Source organism: Vanacampus margaritifer, chromosome 4 (assembly GCF_051991255.1).
Source record: "Vanacampus margaritifer isolate UIUO_Vmar chromosome 4, RoL_Vmar_1.0, whole genome shotgun sequence".
Lineage (NCBI taxonomy): Eukaryota > Metazoa > Chordata > Actinopteri > Syngnathiformes > Syngnathidae > Vanacampus > Vanacampus margaritifer.
The window spans coordinates 14923148-14940684 of NC_135435.1; the positions used below are offsets into that span (position 1 = coordinate 14923148).

The 17537-nt window shown below is 39.6% G+C and overlaps 2 protein-coding genes across 3 annotated transcripts in view; both read right to left on the reverse strand.

Moving 5' to 3' along the window:
- Positions 1–641: 641 nt before the first annotated feature.
- On the reverse strand, positions 642–8087 carry eif4g2a (eukaryotic translation initiation factor 4, gamma 2a). 2 transcript variants are annotated; one of them, XM_077563054.1, is made up of 20 exons: positions 7983–8087; positions 7786–7842; positions 7428–7553; positions 7235–7337; positions 7010–7141; positions 6850–6916; positions 6629–6780; positions 6343–6453; positions 6082–6264; positions 5863–6016; positions 5607–5770; positions 5418–5528; positions 5154–5261; positions 4974–5078; positions 4647–4862; positions 4163–4421; positions 3140–3344; positions 2846–3054; positions 2653–2774; positions 642–1566 (listed from the first exon to the last, which is right to left on the reverse strand). In XM_077563054.1, the coding sequence occupies exons 7-20, from the start codon at positions 6710–6712 to the stop codon at positions 1501–1503; spliced, it is 2097 nt and encodes a 698-aa protein (XP_077419180.1). In that variant the 5' UTR covers positions 6713–6780; positions 6850–6916; positions 7010–7141; positions 7235–7337; positions 7428–7553; positions 7786–7842; positions 7983–8087; the 3' UTR covers positions 642–1500. The 2 variants fall into 2 exon arrangements, with proteins under 2 accessions (XP_077419180.1, XP_077419181.1); XM_077563055.1 differs by lacking the exon at positions 7786–7842 and having other exon boundaries at positions 7983–8084.
- Positions 8088–14067: 5980 nt separating this feature from the next.
- Positions 14068–17537, reverse strand: part of galnt18b (UDP-N-acetyl-alpha-D-galactosamine:polypeptide N-acetylgalactosaminyltransferase 18b) — a 74374-nt gene continuing 70904 nt past the window's right edge. The window contains exons 9-11 of the mRNA XM_077563056.1: positions 16874–16969; positions 15402–15566; positions 14068–15099 (exon numbers count right to left, since the gene is read on the reverse strand). Of these exons, the coding sequence (XP_077419182.1) occupies positions 14953–15099; positions 15402–15566; positions 16874–16969 (408 nt within the window). The 3' untranslated portion in view covers positions 14068–14952. The remainder of the gene's footprint in view (positions 15100–15401; positions 15567–16873; positions 16970–17537) is intronic.

Here is a 17537-nt window from a genome sequence, read left to right on the forward strand (position 1 = left end):
TATTGTATTTCTTAGTTCCTGGCCACATTAGTGCAGCTAATACTGGTGTCAGCAGCTGTCGCAAGTACTGATACCTTGATGAACTAAGGTCAGGTATTGGTAGGCCCCATTTAATACCAACTCTGAAAACTGGATTCATATAGTACTTTTATTAAAAAAAATTATAATTTGTTTTTATGTTAATACAGTTTCAAAAATATTTCTCAATTTGTTTTTGTTGGCTATAATAACCTGGTTGTTTGGTTTAATCAAACATGCGAGTGTCTTGCATCAAGATCGAGTCATGTTCTTCCGGTTGTTTTTTCTGCTTGTCTGTTCTGCCAAAAACATGTCTCTAAAATTAATATGGATTTAATGAATATTTATGAATTGTAGCCAAAATCAGCTAGGATAGGCTCCATCCAGCTCATGGATGAACAATTGGAAGTGGAAAATCACCTTTGAGTTTAAAAATGTGATTTAATTCAAACAATGTGAGTACATCAAATCAAACTTACTGATTTGTTCCATTTTAAAATGTACAATCCTTGAATCGTCGCACCCCATGCATCAAGAAACACATTGAACAAATTCTTTATAGGAGGTGCATGCACACTCCTAACGAACACTAACAAAGTACAGCTGTTAAAAAGACAACAAGGGACCGTGAAATGTACTTTATTCAAAGTTGATCTGACTGCAGATGCCCACTCAAACCGTTGCTTACGTTGTTACATCGACACCCGAAAGAAAGCGCAGGTGGTCACATGCAAAAAGATTAAAAAGACCACTTAAAAACCCCGATGATATGGCAAACTGGAAACTAAGCTTTGGCTGTCTCGTATGATAAAACACTTTCAAGTATAGTCAGATACAGAGGTATATCCATAAAAAGTGATAAATTAAAAAAGGCAACAGATTTATTTTACAGCACATTAATGTCCACACTCCAAATGCTATATTCAAAAACAAAAAGCCAAAAAAAAGTGATTTTGCAAGCATCAAATCAAAACCAAACGGCAACTTACTCCCATCATTAATTACTTGTGCCGTGTGCCACAAACACAAAATGGCCGCCTGTTGTCGAGTTCAACACAAGAATAAAAAACGATTGGAGGAGCTTCCAGACAGAAAAAAAAAATAAAAATCATCTGCAACTTAGGATTGTTCTTTATATCAAAATTAAGAAAGTGTATGATACTATTGCAACGACTCACGACGTGCAGCAAAGTGCATCTAAAAACAGATAAAAATGAGAGTCTCTTTACAATGCATGTTCTCATCTGTAAACAGCAGCACGTGATGACTGCGACCCGATTATGAAACAGTTTATGTATATGTTCGGCTAAACACCTCCTGTTAGCGCTAAAAGCAAATCATACTTGGACACATTACGTCTTATAAATAAACGGAACGTTGACGCTGGTTTAAGTCGATTAGTAACAGTGGCGTTGCTGACTGAAACAAAGTAGTTAAAATAGGAATCAAATTCAAACACGGGGGTGGTGGGGGAGGGATTTTTTAGTAATCTTCATCCTCGGACTCCTCGTCTTCAGCCGTCTCCAGCCAGGTGAGCCACTGGTTCACCTGCATGGCAAAAAACACAAAAACAAATCAGACACGTGTTCACAATTACCCAATTGAGTGAGTCTGCCATTTTGTGGTTTAGAGTAGATCTATTGCTATAAAAACATGGCACCAACCAAAAGAAAGATTAGCGTCTCTTCTTTCATCAAGAAAAAAAAAAGTATATTTCTATCAGTTTCCTTTTTGCAACAATTAGCATTAGAATGTAGCCAAGCTTCATCATCATTATTCACAAATCTGTTAAAAGCTGAGGGGGAAAGAGACTTTTACTACATGGCCCTGGTTGATCTCTTATACTCTGCTGCCACCTGCTGGCCCTTTTAGTAATAACTACCATTGCTTCAAGCATTCTTTTCAGTTTTGAGGCCGCGTCAAAGCCTTCTGTATGTTCTAGCATAAAAAAGAAAATACGTATTATACGTCTTTGGGAGCATAATATTTAAAATAGAACGTATTTATTAAGTTATTGGGAGCAAAAAATTGTGTCAAAATTAAGAGCGAATATTTTTTTCTTCCTTACCCTTTAAACTGATTATCTTTTGGTGATAATTAATTGGCATCTAATGGATTATCAAGTTAAAGTTATTTTTTAAGTTTGCTTTTCAAAATGAATTTGTCGACAACAAGTTGAATTTTAATTATGGCAGCCAAAATTGTGCAGCCATTTTTGTAAGCCATCAAGAGTCTTCAATAAGGGATTGGATGATTTTTTTTGTCAATATGATTTATATTATTTCCTTAATGCTTCAGTTTTTAGATAAGAAAACTTTTCGGAATGTATTTTATATAACCCCCCCCCCCCCCCAAAAAAAAAATTGCTGTACTATATACACTGAACCAGTGTGTGTGTGCGTTTTATTTTTATTTTTAGGAAGCAATCCTGGCTGAAAACTTTTTTTGTGATCTGGCCAAAGCAATGTATAATATTGGGAATATTGTTTTTTGGCAAAGGCACTATGAAGTGAAGGAACTATATTTATTTAGCCTTGCATAGAAAATGTCTTGTGGCATCTACAGGTAATAACTAGCATCCAAGCTAGATGATAATTGTGCGATCATTTTGTTTTTTGCGTGGAGAAAACATACGTGAAACAAGGCTTTTCCTTTGCCCGGATACTCTTGGGTGACGTCTTCTTTCCATGTGAGGAAGGCTTCTTCTTCGATGATTTCCATGTCGTAAAAGTAGGCAAAGAAACGCAGCAGCATGCCTGGAAGCCGAGAGCCTCGTTAGCTTTTCTGACTAAGTGTGTGTGTGTGTGTGTGTGTATGTGTTAGTCACCTTTGGGGAAGTGTTTAGCGTTGCAGTGGACCTGCAGCGCATACAGCGCTCTGACTTGCAGGTCGGCGTGATCGTGCAGGAACTTCTGCATGACGGGCTTGAAGGAGAGCAGCAGCTGCTTCTCCTCATCCAGCTGCTCTTTGCTGGGCGATGCCAGCTGCTCTTCGTCGTCGTCCGGGTTGATCTCGTAGGCGATGTACTGCAAAAAACTAGCAAACAAAAAGGAGAATGAATGCGAGTAAGCGGAAGTGGGGCGGCAGTGGGGATGTGAGGAGGGCGTTGCGGTTGGTCCACCTGGTGGTGAGGATGTTGACGAAGCCTTTGTCCGTGTGGAGTTTGGGCGAGATGTTATCTTTGATCCACTTGTAGATGGACTGTGGCGACGGGTCCACTTTGATCTGCTTCAGAAGCTCCTTCTCCAACTTCATCAGCGGGAACAGAAAGCTCAGGCTTTTGCCCTCCAGAATCTCCAGCATCCGGTCCTTGTTCTGGTCCATTTCTAGAGACGTGAAGACAAATCATCAAAACACCGCTCCCAGAAAAGTTGAGCTCATTTTAGACCAAAGAATTCGTTTGGCAGCTTTCAGGCGCGCCCACCTGAGAATGCATTTCTTCGATCCTTTTGGGCAAGCAACAAGGTATTTAGTGTTTCCATTTTGTCCTCGTTACAAACATTAACATTTTCTAACTATTTAAAAAATAAAATAAATAAAGTAATAATTTTGACTGTTTAACTACATGTGTGGCAACACGTTCTCAGCTTTGTGCAGCGAGACAGTATTAGAGTTGATTTTTTTCTTACTATTTTCCTTCACAAGGAAGTTTGTCCTTAAGCTTCTTTTAATCTTCTAAAATGTATTGAAATACTTGTGTATGTCTTTATGGATTCTGATTTCAAATTATGTAAAGGGGGCTCACTTGATAAGTTTGGTTTCTTTCTGCCCCTTCTCAAACTTGCATCTTATATTGTGTTTTTATTGCTGTTCTTGTTTGAGACTAATAACATCAAATCAAAATCAAATGGCAAATACTAAACGGATGTCTGTTCAACAAGTGTAATAAGGAGGCCCTCTACTTGACTAATAATACATGACATCAGCGACAAGTATTTCACCGCGAGTGTACGGCCACAGGCGATAAACACACAGACGAAAAATTGCCTCATTAAGTATATGAGGAGCCGCTTACAAAATTTAAAACATTAAATTAATTACTTACAAAAATCTAACCAAATAACCGGCGTCTACAAAGACCCGCTAAAGAATTCCGGATATCCGCACCACAGTCTAAAACGATGTGAGGGAACGTGGGCAATACCCGGTAGCATCTTCTGCATGTTGACTTTGCTCTTCTGGAAGACGTCGGCAAGCCAGTCGCGATCCTTGAGCTTGGCCATCTGTTGCAGGCAGAGCAGGAAGAGCGGGAAATGGGCCCCGTTCTCCAGCTGGTGGGACAAATCTGTCATGCTGATCAGGTCGGCAACGGCGCCCCGGGCTGCAAACTGAGCCAGGTACGACTTCACCAGTGGGACTTCTTCCTCGATCTTGGGACACTGGTCCAGGACACCCAGAATGGCCTGTGCAGAAAGCGTCGACAGTTTTGGTAAGCGAGTAGTGACATCATGACACTTATTTTGTATACAATGTTTCACTGCTATAGTACAGATTTTTAATATGAATATACAAGCAGACAAAAAGAGCAAAAACGGACGCAAGCACAAAACTGTGCCAATGTGGATTCCCCCAGCGCTCTATAGGCTTGGCAGCACGCCGGGAGATCACGTCGTCTCCTTCGCACTCACCTGCAGAAGGTTCTCGCTTGTGACAAGGCCCTCTGTGCAGAGCTCGTGAGTCAGGGTGCTGGCGAGTTCCTTATCGTCGTCTGAACGACTGAGCGAAGATACCAAAATCTTGTTCAACATCTCCGATAAAAAGTGTTTGGGCGCCTTCATCTCCTTGACAGTGGCCACGGCCTCACTGACGTTCTTGCTGTCCATGTAGTCCGCAACAAGCGTGTCCTAAAAAACATAATGACGGCTAAATGTTTAATCTACTCATCTTGAACAAGACTGCATACATATAAATATATTAAAAAATAATAATAATAATGAAGAAAAAAAGAACATTACCGTCATTTTCTGCAGCTCTTCCTTCGTCGGAGGTAGTTTTTTGGTGGACTTTGCGGGTTTCTCCTGAATTGGTGGTGGATTGGTTTTAAGACCAAGCTGTGGGGGCTACAAAAAGATAAACATTTAACCATAGAAATTTTGTAGAGCAGATTTTTTTTAAACTAATATTTAAATAATTACCTGTCCCATTAAGGAACCTTGGGCACTTAGCGGCATCATCGTCATCTGTGGCTGCAACTTTGGCACTTTCTTGTTTAAGATGAATGACTGTGCTGGCCTCAGGCTGATCTAAAAAGGTGTAAAAACAAGATAAAACTATCACCACCTTTTATCATCTACATTAAACCAGCGCAAACCAAAGTCATTTTGCTTATAAAAGATAAATTAATGTCACAAATAAACTTGGCGACAGTCTTCCCACCATCTTAAGAAAAGTCCACGTACCTCATCCACATTGAGCTTCCCTTTCTTGAAGCGTGGGCCCATATCCTTGGACTGCATCTGCATCTGAACAGAGCCATTCTGTTTATGGCTGAAAACGGGCGAACTCTGACCCTGAGGAGACATTGCACAGTTAAATGTTGCTAAATGTCCACACAATTAACGGGATGAAAAGCACGTGGCAGCACTCACCTGCATTGGCTTGATGAAAGGTTTGCTTCCTGTATCAAACTGGGGCTGATGCGAAGTGTTGTTCATCCCAATATGGCCATTGAAAATCGGGTTGGAGCGATGGCGGCCCAAAGTTGGAGAGTAGTGGTCCTGAATAACTCCAGGACCTGTTCCAATACCAATACCTGCACAAATGGTATGGAAAAACAAAATATTGCATTTGTGATGCGTGTGTGTAGCATTGTGGGGCGACGAGGACAAGCGTACTGCGGCCTACCGGGCATTTGTCCAAACATATCTGCCAGCCCCCCAAGTCCTTCTTTGTCAAATCTGACCCTGCTGTGTAGGAAAGCGTTGTCCAGGAAGGTATGATCCATGAAAAAGTCAGACCTCGAGCCATCCGACTGAGGTGGAATGAACACGCCCAAGTCCTGCAAAACAATTTTAGGTTAGCGTCGGGCCACAATGACGAGCAAACCTGATGAACAAGATCGACCTTTACGGCATCCTGGCGAACTTGACTGATGGTCTTTGGCCCGTTGTCAAAATACGCTTTGCGAGGCACCCAGTTGCTCGCCCGCAGCTCCACCGTGTTCTGCAACAGGAAGCGAATCCTCGCGGGTAATTCCTTGTTGTTGGTCAAGGCCTTCATGCGGTCGAAGTACTGATTCATCAGGGACTGCAAGAGGAAGGACGCTACGTTGTTACAGAAACAAAGAGGACTGCTTTGACACAGCAACGCTTGCTACAAACGTACCCTAGCCTTCTCATGATCGAGCTTGGGTCCCACCGTCTTCATTATCTGACAGAGGCACTCCAGGTCTTCTCCCATATCCTTAAGTTGGACTCGCTTCTTCTTTTCCAGAAGCTGAAAGCAAAAATAGGACATTTCACATTCGAGATGCCCGATGCCCATTTGTTTGACTTCCCAATTCCATTATATTTTATTTTCCCATGACCAGCTTTCAAAACCCTCATTGAACGGAAATAATCCATTAGCCCATTAACACCAATACAACAACTTGTTGTGATTGTGAACCTACTGTTTTAATGCATTTGTGGAGGATGGATTCGTGGATAAGGTGAAGTTTCCCAAGCTCTCCGATGAATTTGATGTTGCCAAGCATTTTAATCTTGGCAATGGCACGCTGTTCCTCCTCCTCAGAGGTGAGAGGGCAATCGTGCTTGTCAAAAACTACAGAGGGAGAACAACAACAAAGTTAAATGGGTTCTTCACCAAAAAATATATATATTTGCTGCACACCTTCAACATTTCTGGCACGATTTTCAAACTCATCTTGAAGCTTGGATATGAGAAGCCTCCTGAAGGTCTGCAATAAAAGAAGACAAAATAAAATCAGAATATTGAAGAAAGGCCACGAAAAAAGGCAAATACTTTCTCTTCAAAATAGTTAATCATTTACCGTATTCTGCTTTTTTGTTGCTGGATTTTCGGTTGCTGGATCTTCAAAGTTTGGCGCGTCTTCTGCCAAGCGTAGACATAGCTGAGCATATAACTGACTGTACTTGGGCTCTTCAAGGGCTTTGTCAACAATCTAAAAACGGTCAAAACAAAACATAGAAGCACATAATGAACGAGTGCCTCGATGCGCTAACAAACAAATGCAAGAATTGTAGACAACACTGACCAACAAGATGACTCCTTTCAGGATAAGCTTCGAATCCACACCCACATTGAGGAGCTCCAGGCACAGTTTGTCAAACTTCTCAGGTGTCAGCTTATTAAGTATGCTGAAGAAAACAGAGGCACACAACACTCAACCATGCAGCTTAACACAAAGCGACGTCGGCGATAGTCAAGAGTTTCCAGCCAAAACTCACCCTCTCACTTTTCGGAAGATTGCATCGTGTTGCCCTTTCTCAGCAGAGAAGATGGGCTCTTGTCTAGTGCTGCGAGAAGGTATCCATCTCTGAGCTGCAGAACCTGGGGGCTTCCCCAGGAACTCGCTGTAATGAACCCAAAAAAAAAGAAAAAGAAAAAGAAAAAGCTGACGTTACAGCAAAAGTACTGCAAAACAGAACCTTGTGTCACTTAAAAGAAAGTGCATTATGATTACTACAAAAGCTTGTTTTAGTCTAGTTATAGTGTAAATTAATGTTAGCTAGTGCATGAGTATGTGCTTAAAAGCTCATTGGCAAATAAGTTAGCAGCTAAAATTAAAATTAAAAAAAAAATCACCTTTTGCTTTCAGCCTTGGGAAAGTGCTGAGGTGCACCCCCACCTCCTCCCCCTACTCTGTGATGCAAACAGAAAAAAAAAAACGTGTTGAAACAAGAAAGGGTGTATGCTAGTTTGCTAGTTCCTGTTTGTGCGCGTCATGTTTTGGGAGCGTTCCCAGTGCAAGTAGTAAGCGACGGGTCCCTACATAATAATACCTGAAATGAGAAGGTACCCCTGGTGCAACAACACTCTCCACTTTGGCGGCTTGACTACAAATATTTGAAAAAGAATTGTGTTCTGGGGAGGAATCAGGGAAAAGCAACCTACAAGTAGAAAGAGAGAATAACAGTGTTACAAAACAAGCATGTTCACAGTTCATCAGTTGAAAAGTCACTTTCATAGTGAGCATTTATTCATACCCTTAAAGTGTGAATAACTTGTGACATTATAAATCTCTGCTAGTTGACATCTGGTGCTTTACTAGCCCAAGGGGACAAAAATGAGACCTTCATGAATAATAATGCAAAATACATTATCCCATTGAGATAACCTGCAGAATACGGTACTTTATTCTGAAAATATTCTGTGACTGCAGGCTTACCCTAGACATCAAAAGAAATGCTCTTTATGGACAGCCGTTCTTCACTAGTACAACCAGGACACACAGTTGTCCTATATTACTATGTCAAAGATGTCTGACTTCTGAGAACAATGTTCACACTAGTAGAGGAGTTTAAGATGGATACCGAGGACAATTAAAAAAAATGCACGAAGGGCTTTCGGGCCTTTTAGTAGAAAAACTTTACTAGTAGGACTAGCAATATGACAAAAACGGCTGTCTGTAAAACTACCGAGTCTGGTTGGTATGACCACTTCAACAGTACAGTGTACAAAGAACTTTGAAAATCAGATAATTCGAGAGATTTTTTTGGTGTGTGTGCTGGGAAAATTTGCCTTTTTTGGGGAATGTTTTTATGCGGTATGGACTACAGAAAATCTGGCCATAAACATCTTCAAATTTAAACAACACAATCTAATGTGATTATTTCCTATTTCCAAACATATCTCCTGGACCCTTTGGTTTCTTCTGCTACTGCCAGTTGGCTGCCAAGTTTTAGTAAAAAAAACAACAACAACTATGAAAAAGCTTGGGTCAGAATTCAGAGGTATTCTCCAAATCGATGCATCAAAATGACGGATATTTGAAACGTGCTAAAAACTTAAATAGCGCAAATGGAGCATTATTTACAAGAAGCACAACATGAGTACTTAGTAAGGAATAGGTTATGTACTTTAATCATCTATTGTTTTGAGGGGGAATTTTTGTTATGAAAGATTTTAGAGCCGTTTGATAAGTGCTCAAGTGTTGTGTTTTTGAGTGTGTGATAATTCCAGTGATAGTCCGAGCTATAAGTACTACTAGTGAAGCACTGAATGCTAACTATAAATTGATAACATTACTAGTCTAGTATAGTTTTTCCTCACTGTTACCATGTAGGCCAAAGTTGTCATACAAATGAGTAAAAAGGACGTCATAGTACTGATAACCAAGGATATTGAGGGGGGGAATAGTATTGCTAGTAAAACAGTCACTCTATAGCCTACTAGTGCGCCCTAGTTGATCTGCTAAATAGATCCAACTATATATTATGCAGTTGAGTTAAGTAGTACTCATTTGAACAACTGAAAGCCATTTTGTTTAAAAAAAAGACACTTGAGCACATGACTGCTACACGTGCCGGTGGAGCCAAATTCTTCAGTGGTGTACACACACAGGCGGCGCTATCCTGGTTCCTGGCACGAGGCATTAGCTTAGCAAACGTCGACGTCTCAATTCGCTTTCACAACTAGATTCGTAGACTAGGCCGAATGCAGGACGTCATTAAATGGAAAACTACCGGTGATAATGGCGATTAATTAACAACTCTGTCACAGAACAATCATCTGATCGACACACGACTGGGATGGGACTACGTCGATTGATTATGGCAATTCAAATAATGTTTAATCGGATATAAATTAAAAGAATTTTCGAATGATTTGTTAAATCAATTCTGTTCTGTATATGCGTTTGTGGTTTAGTAGTATTATCGTCAGGTTTTGGTGATTAATTTAAAAAGAAGTGTTGAAGGGCTATTTAAATGTTACCGTGATTGTTTTTATTATTATTTAATATAATAGTATTACTGGATTAGATGTACACAGGAATAAAGGGTGAAAGCGAGAAAAAGGAGTCCAGGAGCTATTTTTCCTCAAGTCTTTGTTAAGAAACCGGATGTTGGCACACAGCGACAGACTGGTGGTATCTTCTCGAGATGGCCGTTTAGCGGTCATCGTCACACAATAACTATGATCAAAAATTCAGTTTCTTTGTTTTGTCGACGTCAGATAACGACGTTAACAATCCAGTCCACCAAAAGCCACAAACTAGGTCAGTTAGCTAACATTAGCCAAGCCGTGAAAAACGGAAAGTACTTACCTTTTACAAAAAGAACGTCAGCTTAATTGATCTCTTGTCGCCAAGTATTAAGAAAATTAGGCGATGAATGGGGGTGAAAGGATGATGATCTGTCGTAATTATCACCAGAAGCTTGGATTTCCACGCAATAAAAGAGGACGGCCTAGTCGTAGAGGCTCGCAGCTGCTGTGAAGAAAGACTGCTGACTGGTTGTGTGCGTCACGAGGAAGGTAGTCGCTTTTTGAATGGGAGACGTGATCAGCCTGCCCCGGTGACGTCACGTACTGAAAACTCACCGAACGTTTCGCAATTCACTCCATTTCCGGAACTACTTTGAAGGCAAGCCCTTAACGGTAAACTAAACCTAACTGATAATAAAGATAACTTCAACAGAAATATGAGTAGTAAGAAACTCAGACTCAGATTTATTGTCATTCATCAAACATAGCATCCCAGATGTCACTGAACGAAAATGCACATCCCGAAATAAAAACACAGAGAAAAACAACTATACAGTAAATAAAACCTTAAATTAAAAACAATAATACAATTTACACTTTCGGGAGCGTTTTAACTCATTATATACGTATTGCACTCGTCCCTTTCATTTTCTTTTCAGCAGTCTTATAGCAGGTGGATAAAAACTCTTCAAGAGTCTGGCAGTTATGCACCTCAAACTCCGATAACAAATAGAAGCAACAATTTCTTTCCGACTAGTCATAATTACTTTGTGGTTATTATTAGTAGACATTGAAGTAGTTCTAAATAATAATAATAATAATAAACTTGATATCATATTAATATGTTACTTTCAGAACACATGAGTCACATGGTTACATTGTTTTGAGTGGCACTCCATTACAACAACAAAAAGAAAAAGAAAACACCTTCGGTCTACCCATAGTCAGAAAAAAAAGCTGGCAATAGGCACCCTTGGACCACATAAGTTGCCTGTGGGCACGTTTGAAAAAACAAAAACAAACAAACAAGACAGTGATGGGACATTGTAATTTCCTAGAAATGATGTAGACGTGATCTTTTGCAAATGTAAACACTCTCAGAGATTTATAGAAATACAGAACTATAAAAAAAACTTTATCAAATTTTGGGGAGAAAAAAAGCCTAAAGCTCAACCGTGGTTGGCTTTATCTGTCTCGTAAGTTAAAACACCACATTCAATATACAGTAACTCTGTATTTGTAATGATTCAAAGAGACAAAGTTGAAAAGTATGGACTGAAAAACCGGGCCTTTGCTCAGTGACTTATCTGTGAACAAAATTTACTGTTGTGCACTCTTATCATCCCGTTTCAGGCGGACTTTCAGTTAGGTGTGCAAGCTCGAATCAAGTGCATAAATGATGTCCACGAGCACTATCGCTTACTGACATTCTTTATTGCCGTGTGACCTCTGGGTGGTGCACTTTGAACACCGTCTTATTTTTTTCTTTCTGTTTGGTTGCAGTCATTGAAATCACAAAGAAACACACGCACATACCTGTGCAATCGCCATTATAACACAATTGTGTTTACAGCCGTAAACACAAAATAAATATTGACACAGTAGTAGTAGGCCTCTTTTCAAGTACAGTTTCTCATATTATGCACCTCCAATTTGTATGATTTCAGTAAACCATTAGATGTCACTCTCTACCCATTCACTCGCTGTAGTAAAGGATGTCAAACCAGCAATGAAAACAAGACACCATTTACTGTACCATTTTGAAAAACAAGCCATTTATTATATTTTTGAGAAAAGGATAACCACCAATGGTACACTTCTTATGTATTAAATATTTTATTCGTAAATCATATATTTTGCACAAAAAACACAAACAGGTTTGCTAAATCAATGCTAATGTCAAGAGTTTTTGCTTGAGAAAACATCCTAGCTGTGTTGATGTGTTGTTGTGTGATATGATAACTAAAAAAACAACAACTTAACTATATGATAAAAAAAAAGAAAGAAACTTTTTGACATGAATGTCTGTTTTGGATAATATGAGTTGTCTTAGTTTGAGTGTCACACTCCATTAAGGTTGGGGAATTAAATTATTATTATTATTATTTTTAACAAATAGAGGACTTACCTTAGGTCTAACTATGGTCAAAGCATTTAGCTTCATGATGTCATTCCTGCTGAGTACTGTAACTCACTTTTTTTTTCTCTTCCACTAGATGGCTAAAAAGGTTTTAGTAAAAGAGCTGTGTATGATGAAAAACAAATTCAGAGCATACTGTTTAATACATCTCTGTGATAAAAACAAAATATTTTAACAGTTACAAATAAAACCATATAAAAAGTTGATTTAAAATGTATTTTACAAGTTATATTTTATATGTAAGTTAGTCATCAATAAGGGCCAATACAAATACGCCATTTGGAGGGACAAAAATAAAAATGAAAAGAGAAAAGATGTTTTTAAGGACTTTTTTTTTCAAGGGAAGGGGGCTGTTTTCATCTAACATATTAAATTGGACATTGTTACTTTCTTTGAACAGTGGGGAATATTTTTACGAGGATCAAACTTCACTATCTAGTGGAAGTAAAAGTCATCACAAGGTTTCCGGTTGAATGGAGCGTGAGATCGACAGCGGATCAGCTCAACGTCTGCAGTGATGCAGACTCTGTATCGGTGTGTCTTGATGAAAGGAGCCGAGTAAAAAGCGGAAATTCTCCATTTTCTGGTCGATCTACATCCCCACCCTTACCTATGGTCACTAGCTGTGGGATGTGATTGAAACAACAAGATTGCTGATACAAGCAATGAGTTTCTGTCGCAGTGTCCAGCGCTCCCTTAGAGATAGGGTAAGAAGCTTGATCAACTGCTCAGAGTACAGCCGATGCTCCTCCGTATCGAGATGAACCAGATGTGGTGGCTCAGGGATCTCGTTGGGAAGTCTCTGGTGAGGTGATTGGAGCATGTCGGGAGGAATCTCCAGGGACAACTCAGGACGCACCGGAGAGACTAGTATGTCTCCTGGCTAGCACTTTGTCCAAGTGTAAAATCTTGTGGGCGGGCGAGTGTGGCCATTTTCTCTCGTGCGTACTCACAAACCGGGCTGACGTCAAATCTAAATTAGTGCATCGCTGCCATCTACTGGCACTTGTGCATCAATACAATTGTTACCAAGCTGGAAATTCAGTTGAGCAGAATCAGATTCTCCCGTGGCCATCCCCATACAATGAACTTTCAGATTCTAAAAGTTTTGTAAGTGAGTAGTAATTTTCTGTATATTTTTCAGCATGGCCTGCTTGAGCATACAGAGGGGATCATGTTGCATCTATTAAAAAATGCAAGTGAAGGAGGTCTTTTTGATGAAAGTGGGTTTCCATGTATATTTAATCTGTTGAGGCCTGTTCGAGTGCAGTTTCTAATGAGGACAGACATTTTGAAAACAGGCTGGGCCACCAGTCGCCTCCTCAGGTGCACAAAACAGTCGGAGCAGGGAGTAGACCTATTTTTCACTGACATCTCTTTCCATGCTGTGTACTTTTTGAAAAGCTGCATATGTGTGTGCAAGAACATCTATTTTGTTTCCCTAATCGGTATACAGTATACGCTCTCCGGCGATAAGCAAGAAGCACCTTATTATGTGAACGGCAATTCACATTTCTTTTTCACAATACAACGTAGTAGTTTTCATCATGAATTTCATTGCCCCGCTTTCCTTTGTAGCTCTCAATGTTGCAAAGCAGTGGTGCTTCCCAAACACCTGATAGATTATTTTAATTGTCCTGCAAACTATCCTTTGATTACCGCTCTCTGTTTGTACAAACTGTACTTTAGTGTTCTTTTGGTGTGTGTTAATTGCATTTTAAATAGTTGATAGACATTGAGATTCTTGTCTTTGTTAAAAAGGCACATACAGCTAATGTTTTAAACATTTTTTATTTACCGTTATATATTACAAATATTCAGGTTATTAACAATCAGAAAATAATCAACATTTTGTTCCCCATTTGTCCCATGGGCTATACAGCTAATTCACAAAATAAACCTGAGACCGTGAAATGAAATACTTACAGCAGGAACAGATTGCTACACGGTAGCCATAAGAAAGCCCCAAAACAACCTAGTTTTCAACCCAGTACCTTTTTTTTCATCCAATGAAAATATGACTGTACTGCTTTTACCAGAAAATATACAAAGTATTCTAGCTTGCCATAGAAATATCAGTTGAAATACTAGTCGCTCACCTTTCCATGGGCAAATTTAAATGTTGTAACATTGGCAATATGATTTAGCATCAAATGGCGTCATGGTGCCATCCTTTCCCCAGCCCCATTTGATCTTTTTTGCTGTGTTACAGAAAACTGTGGTCAGAGATTTCCAACCTCTGAAGACAAATGCATTAAATGTCACCTGAAGTCAGAACAAAGTTTGGCCAATTCACAGATGGCTTATGATGCCAACAGTAATGAGCCTGGAATTATTTCAATGTCCATTACTGTATTTCCTATAGCAAGTTAAACAATATCAAAGTCTACGAGAGTCATGGATTGCGTTTGGGTTTGGAGGTTGTAGCTTGAATGCTAATGAAGCACTTATCGAGGTCATCAGCCATGTTTTCTTTTGTTTACCTTGGACTGGAACGCTTTGAAGTTGGACATTGGAATTTTCAAGTGTGATATTTCTGCTTTGCAGCTGACTGAAAAGCAGAATTACCCTCACAGATAAAGACACAAACTTCATACGCAATCAGTCAGTCAGCAAGTCAGGTGTGCTTATAGAGAATTGCTATACAACACGTTTGTGATGAACCATTTCTGTCCAGTACATTTCTGTAGAGCCAGTTGGTAACCAAACTCGTTGTCGCTGTTTGCTACAAGTTCCAGGCATCTCCTTGATTTCTTGTTCTGAATGGATCCTCCCTGAAAACATAAAAAATGGTTATGTCTCCTCAAGAACTTTTTTGGGGGGACACACAGCTGTATATTAATTATCGAGACAGTATCTTCTTGTATCTTCTTTTTAGCATTTCAGGCGTTTTATCTATGGGCTGGTTTGGAGACAATCACAAGAAGGAGTCATGCCACATAATCTATGACAAAATTCCTAATATGTTAGTGTGAACATTGCTAAACATACTAGGGAGGAATAATAAAAAAAATAGTTCCCACTATTTGGGATCTTAATAAATTAGGTCATTAGTTTTGTTTAAAAAAAAAAGCACCTGAGTGAAGAGCCAGTGTAGTTTCATGCGTTTGGCTGTGGCATAGCCACACTCGATGAGTCGTGGTCTGCTGTTCACATCCACCAGGCACTTGTTGTCATCATCGTCAACAGTGGGACTGAGGAGACCCAACAGGAGCTGCTGAGTACTGGTGTAGTACACATTCTGTAAGAACATAACAACTGGTTTTCGATGTCTGAGGCGACAGAGAGGGAAGACGGTGGAAGGATCACACAGGGTGTCATTTAGGATGGAGCCTAATTCTAAACATCCATCCATCCATAGCACTTCTCTCCACAAGGATTCCTAAAATGTATTTTCAATGTACTGTATTAGCCTAATTGTCAATGGATTGTAAAATTGGATCACTTTTGGAAGAATCTAAACTACCTATTTTCTTGATTTAAAGTCACTGCTGACTGGAGAAGTACGAAGACAGCATACAACACACACACACACACACACACACACACACACACACACACACACACACGATGGATTCGAAGTCGTCATAAATATTGAATCCTTACAAATGTCCTTTTTTTTTTCAAGGAAATCGGCTTTCCTGTATTTAGCTGGGATACTGATCATTTGAGAATTTAGTGGGGAATTAATCTCCGTTCAAAAAGAAAAAGGCTTTGCATTTAAATATGGAAGAGTGTGGGTTTGATGATTTGCAATGCGCTCATGTTGACACTGGATTTTAAATCTGTGCTGCAAATGCAGAGAACACATTACATTTTATCATTGCCATACATGCATCTTCTTGGTGTTCAGATTCCGCACATTTTTAAAATTATTATTATTTTCTTTTTTATTTTGCGCATTTGTTCAATATCCTTGATGTCCACTTTAAGTACTAGTTAGGTGAAATGTGACACCAGCAGAGGAGGAAAAAAAACCTCACCAGTAAGTTCTTCAACTAGAGTGCTGAATTGACTTGTAAAGACATAAAGCAAACTAGTGGATATCAAGGATATTGAAACTCAAACAGCTTTTCATTAAGGGCACTAAAATGATCAGATGGCATTTTGTTGTGCTTTAATTATTGCAAGCACAGTGGCCGAAAAGTAAATTATACATCATAATTGAGCCCTGGAGCCAAAATAAAAAGGTTCCTTGCACACTATTATAATTACAGATTTAGAAGAATGAAAAAACGGATGCAATTAGTTTGGTACCATTTGTGAAAAAGAATGCCAGAGTAGTTTAGACCCCAAAAGTGTCCCAGCAAGGTTAAAGCAATTTGTTCAGACAAAGAAGGATGAAGAGATCAATAGCAGCTTGATGAGGCTGGCAAACACAGATGAGGATAAAGCTGTGCTAACATTTGAGGACATTTAGAGTCGCTGTTATTTAGGCTGACCTATCCTGAACAAACAATCCAATTAGGTTTGAAACTTGCTAGACAACAGCCACGCAACATGCTTTGAAATGCAGCTGCGGCTGTTAAATGAGAACATCGCTCTAACCTGTGGTGTCATTCCGTGACAGAGGTACATGATGGGAACATTGTCATTGTCGGGCCCTTGATCCAGACACACGTCGTTCTTCAGAGAGTTTTTCAGCTGTAAGACACACACGCATGCACACACAAATGACTGAATTGGGCAAGTGTCAGTAAAGTCAATAAAATGACGGTGCTAAAGATTCGAATAAAAGAAAAAAGTAGCTCTCCAAATAATTACGTTAGTAAGGAGTCAGTGAAAAAACTGCTCAAGCACTGAGTAACTGTTGAGTATGAACATCAACAAGAGGACATTTTCTAAGTAAATACAGTATACGCCAAACTGAAGAATGTGAGTCATAATATTTGAATATGGATTTCTTTTTTGCTTCATAAAAATGCAAATTTCACAGCATTACCTATGCTCTTGTCACACAGTTATTAGAGCATGCCCTGCCTGATTGGTGCACCACAAGCAGCTCCGAGAATGGTGCTTTGAGAGCGCGGAGCGAGCGGCGGTGGAACACTGCCAGGGATGATTCCACTCCCCACCGGCTCTGTAGACGTTTACTTTATGTGCTAATCAGTAAAGCCACAGGCAGCGCAAGGTCTTTGTGAGAGCTTAAATGTAAACCTTTCAAGTTTCGTGGGGTAAAAAAAGAAAGAAAGAAAAAGCAATGTTTGCGACA

Bases quoted from the DNA above. Each gene is read 5' to 3' on its own strand.
- eif4g2a (XM_077563054.1), bottom strand. From the start codon at position 6,712: ATGCTTGGCAACATCAAATTCATCGGAGAGCTTGGGAAACTTCACCTT. The intron at 5,262-5,417 runs GTACGTGGACTT...ACACCTTTTTAG, and splicing joins GGAAGCTCAATGTGGATGAG to ATCAGCCTGAGGCCAGCACA. The intron at 4,863-4,973 runs GTAATGTTCTTT...TATGTTTTTTAG, and splicing joins AAGAGCTGCAGAAAATGACG to GACACGCTTGTTGCGGACTA.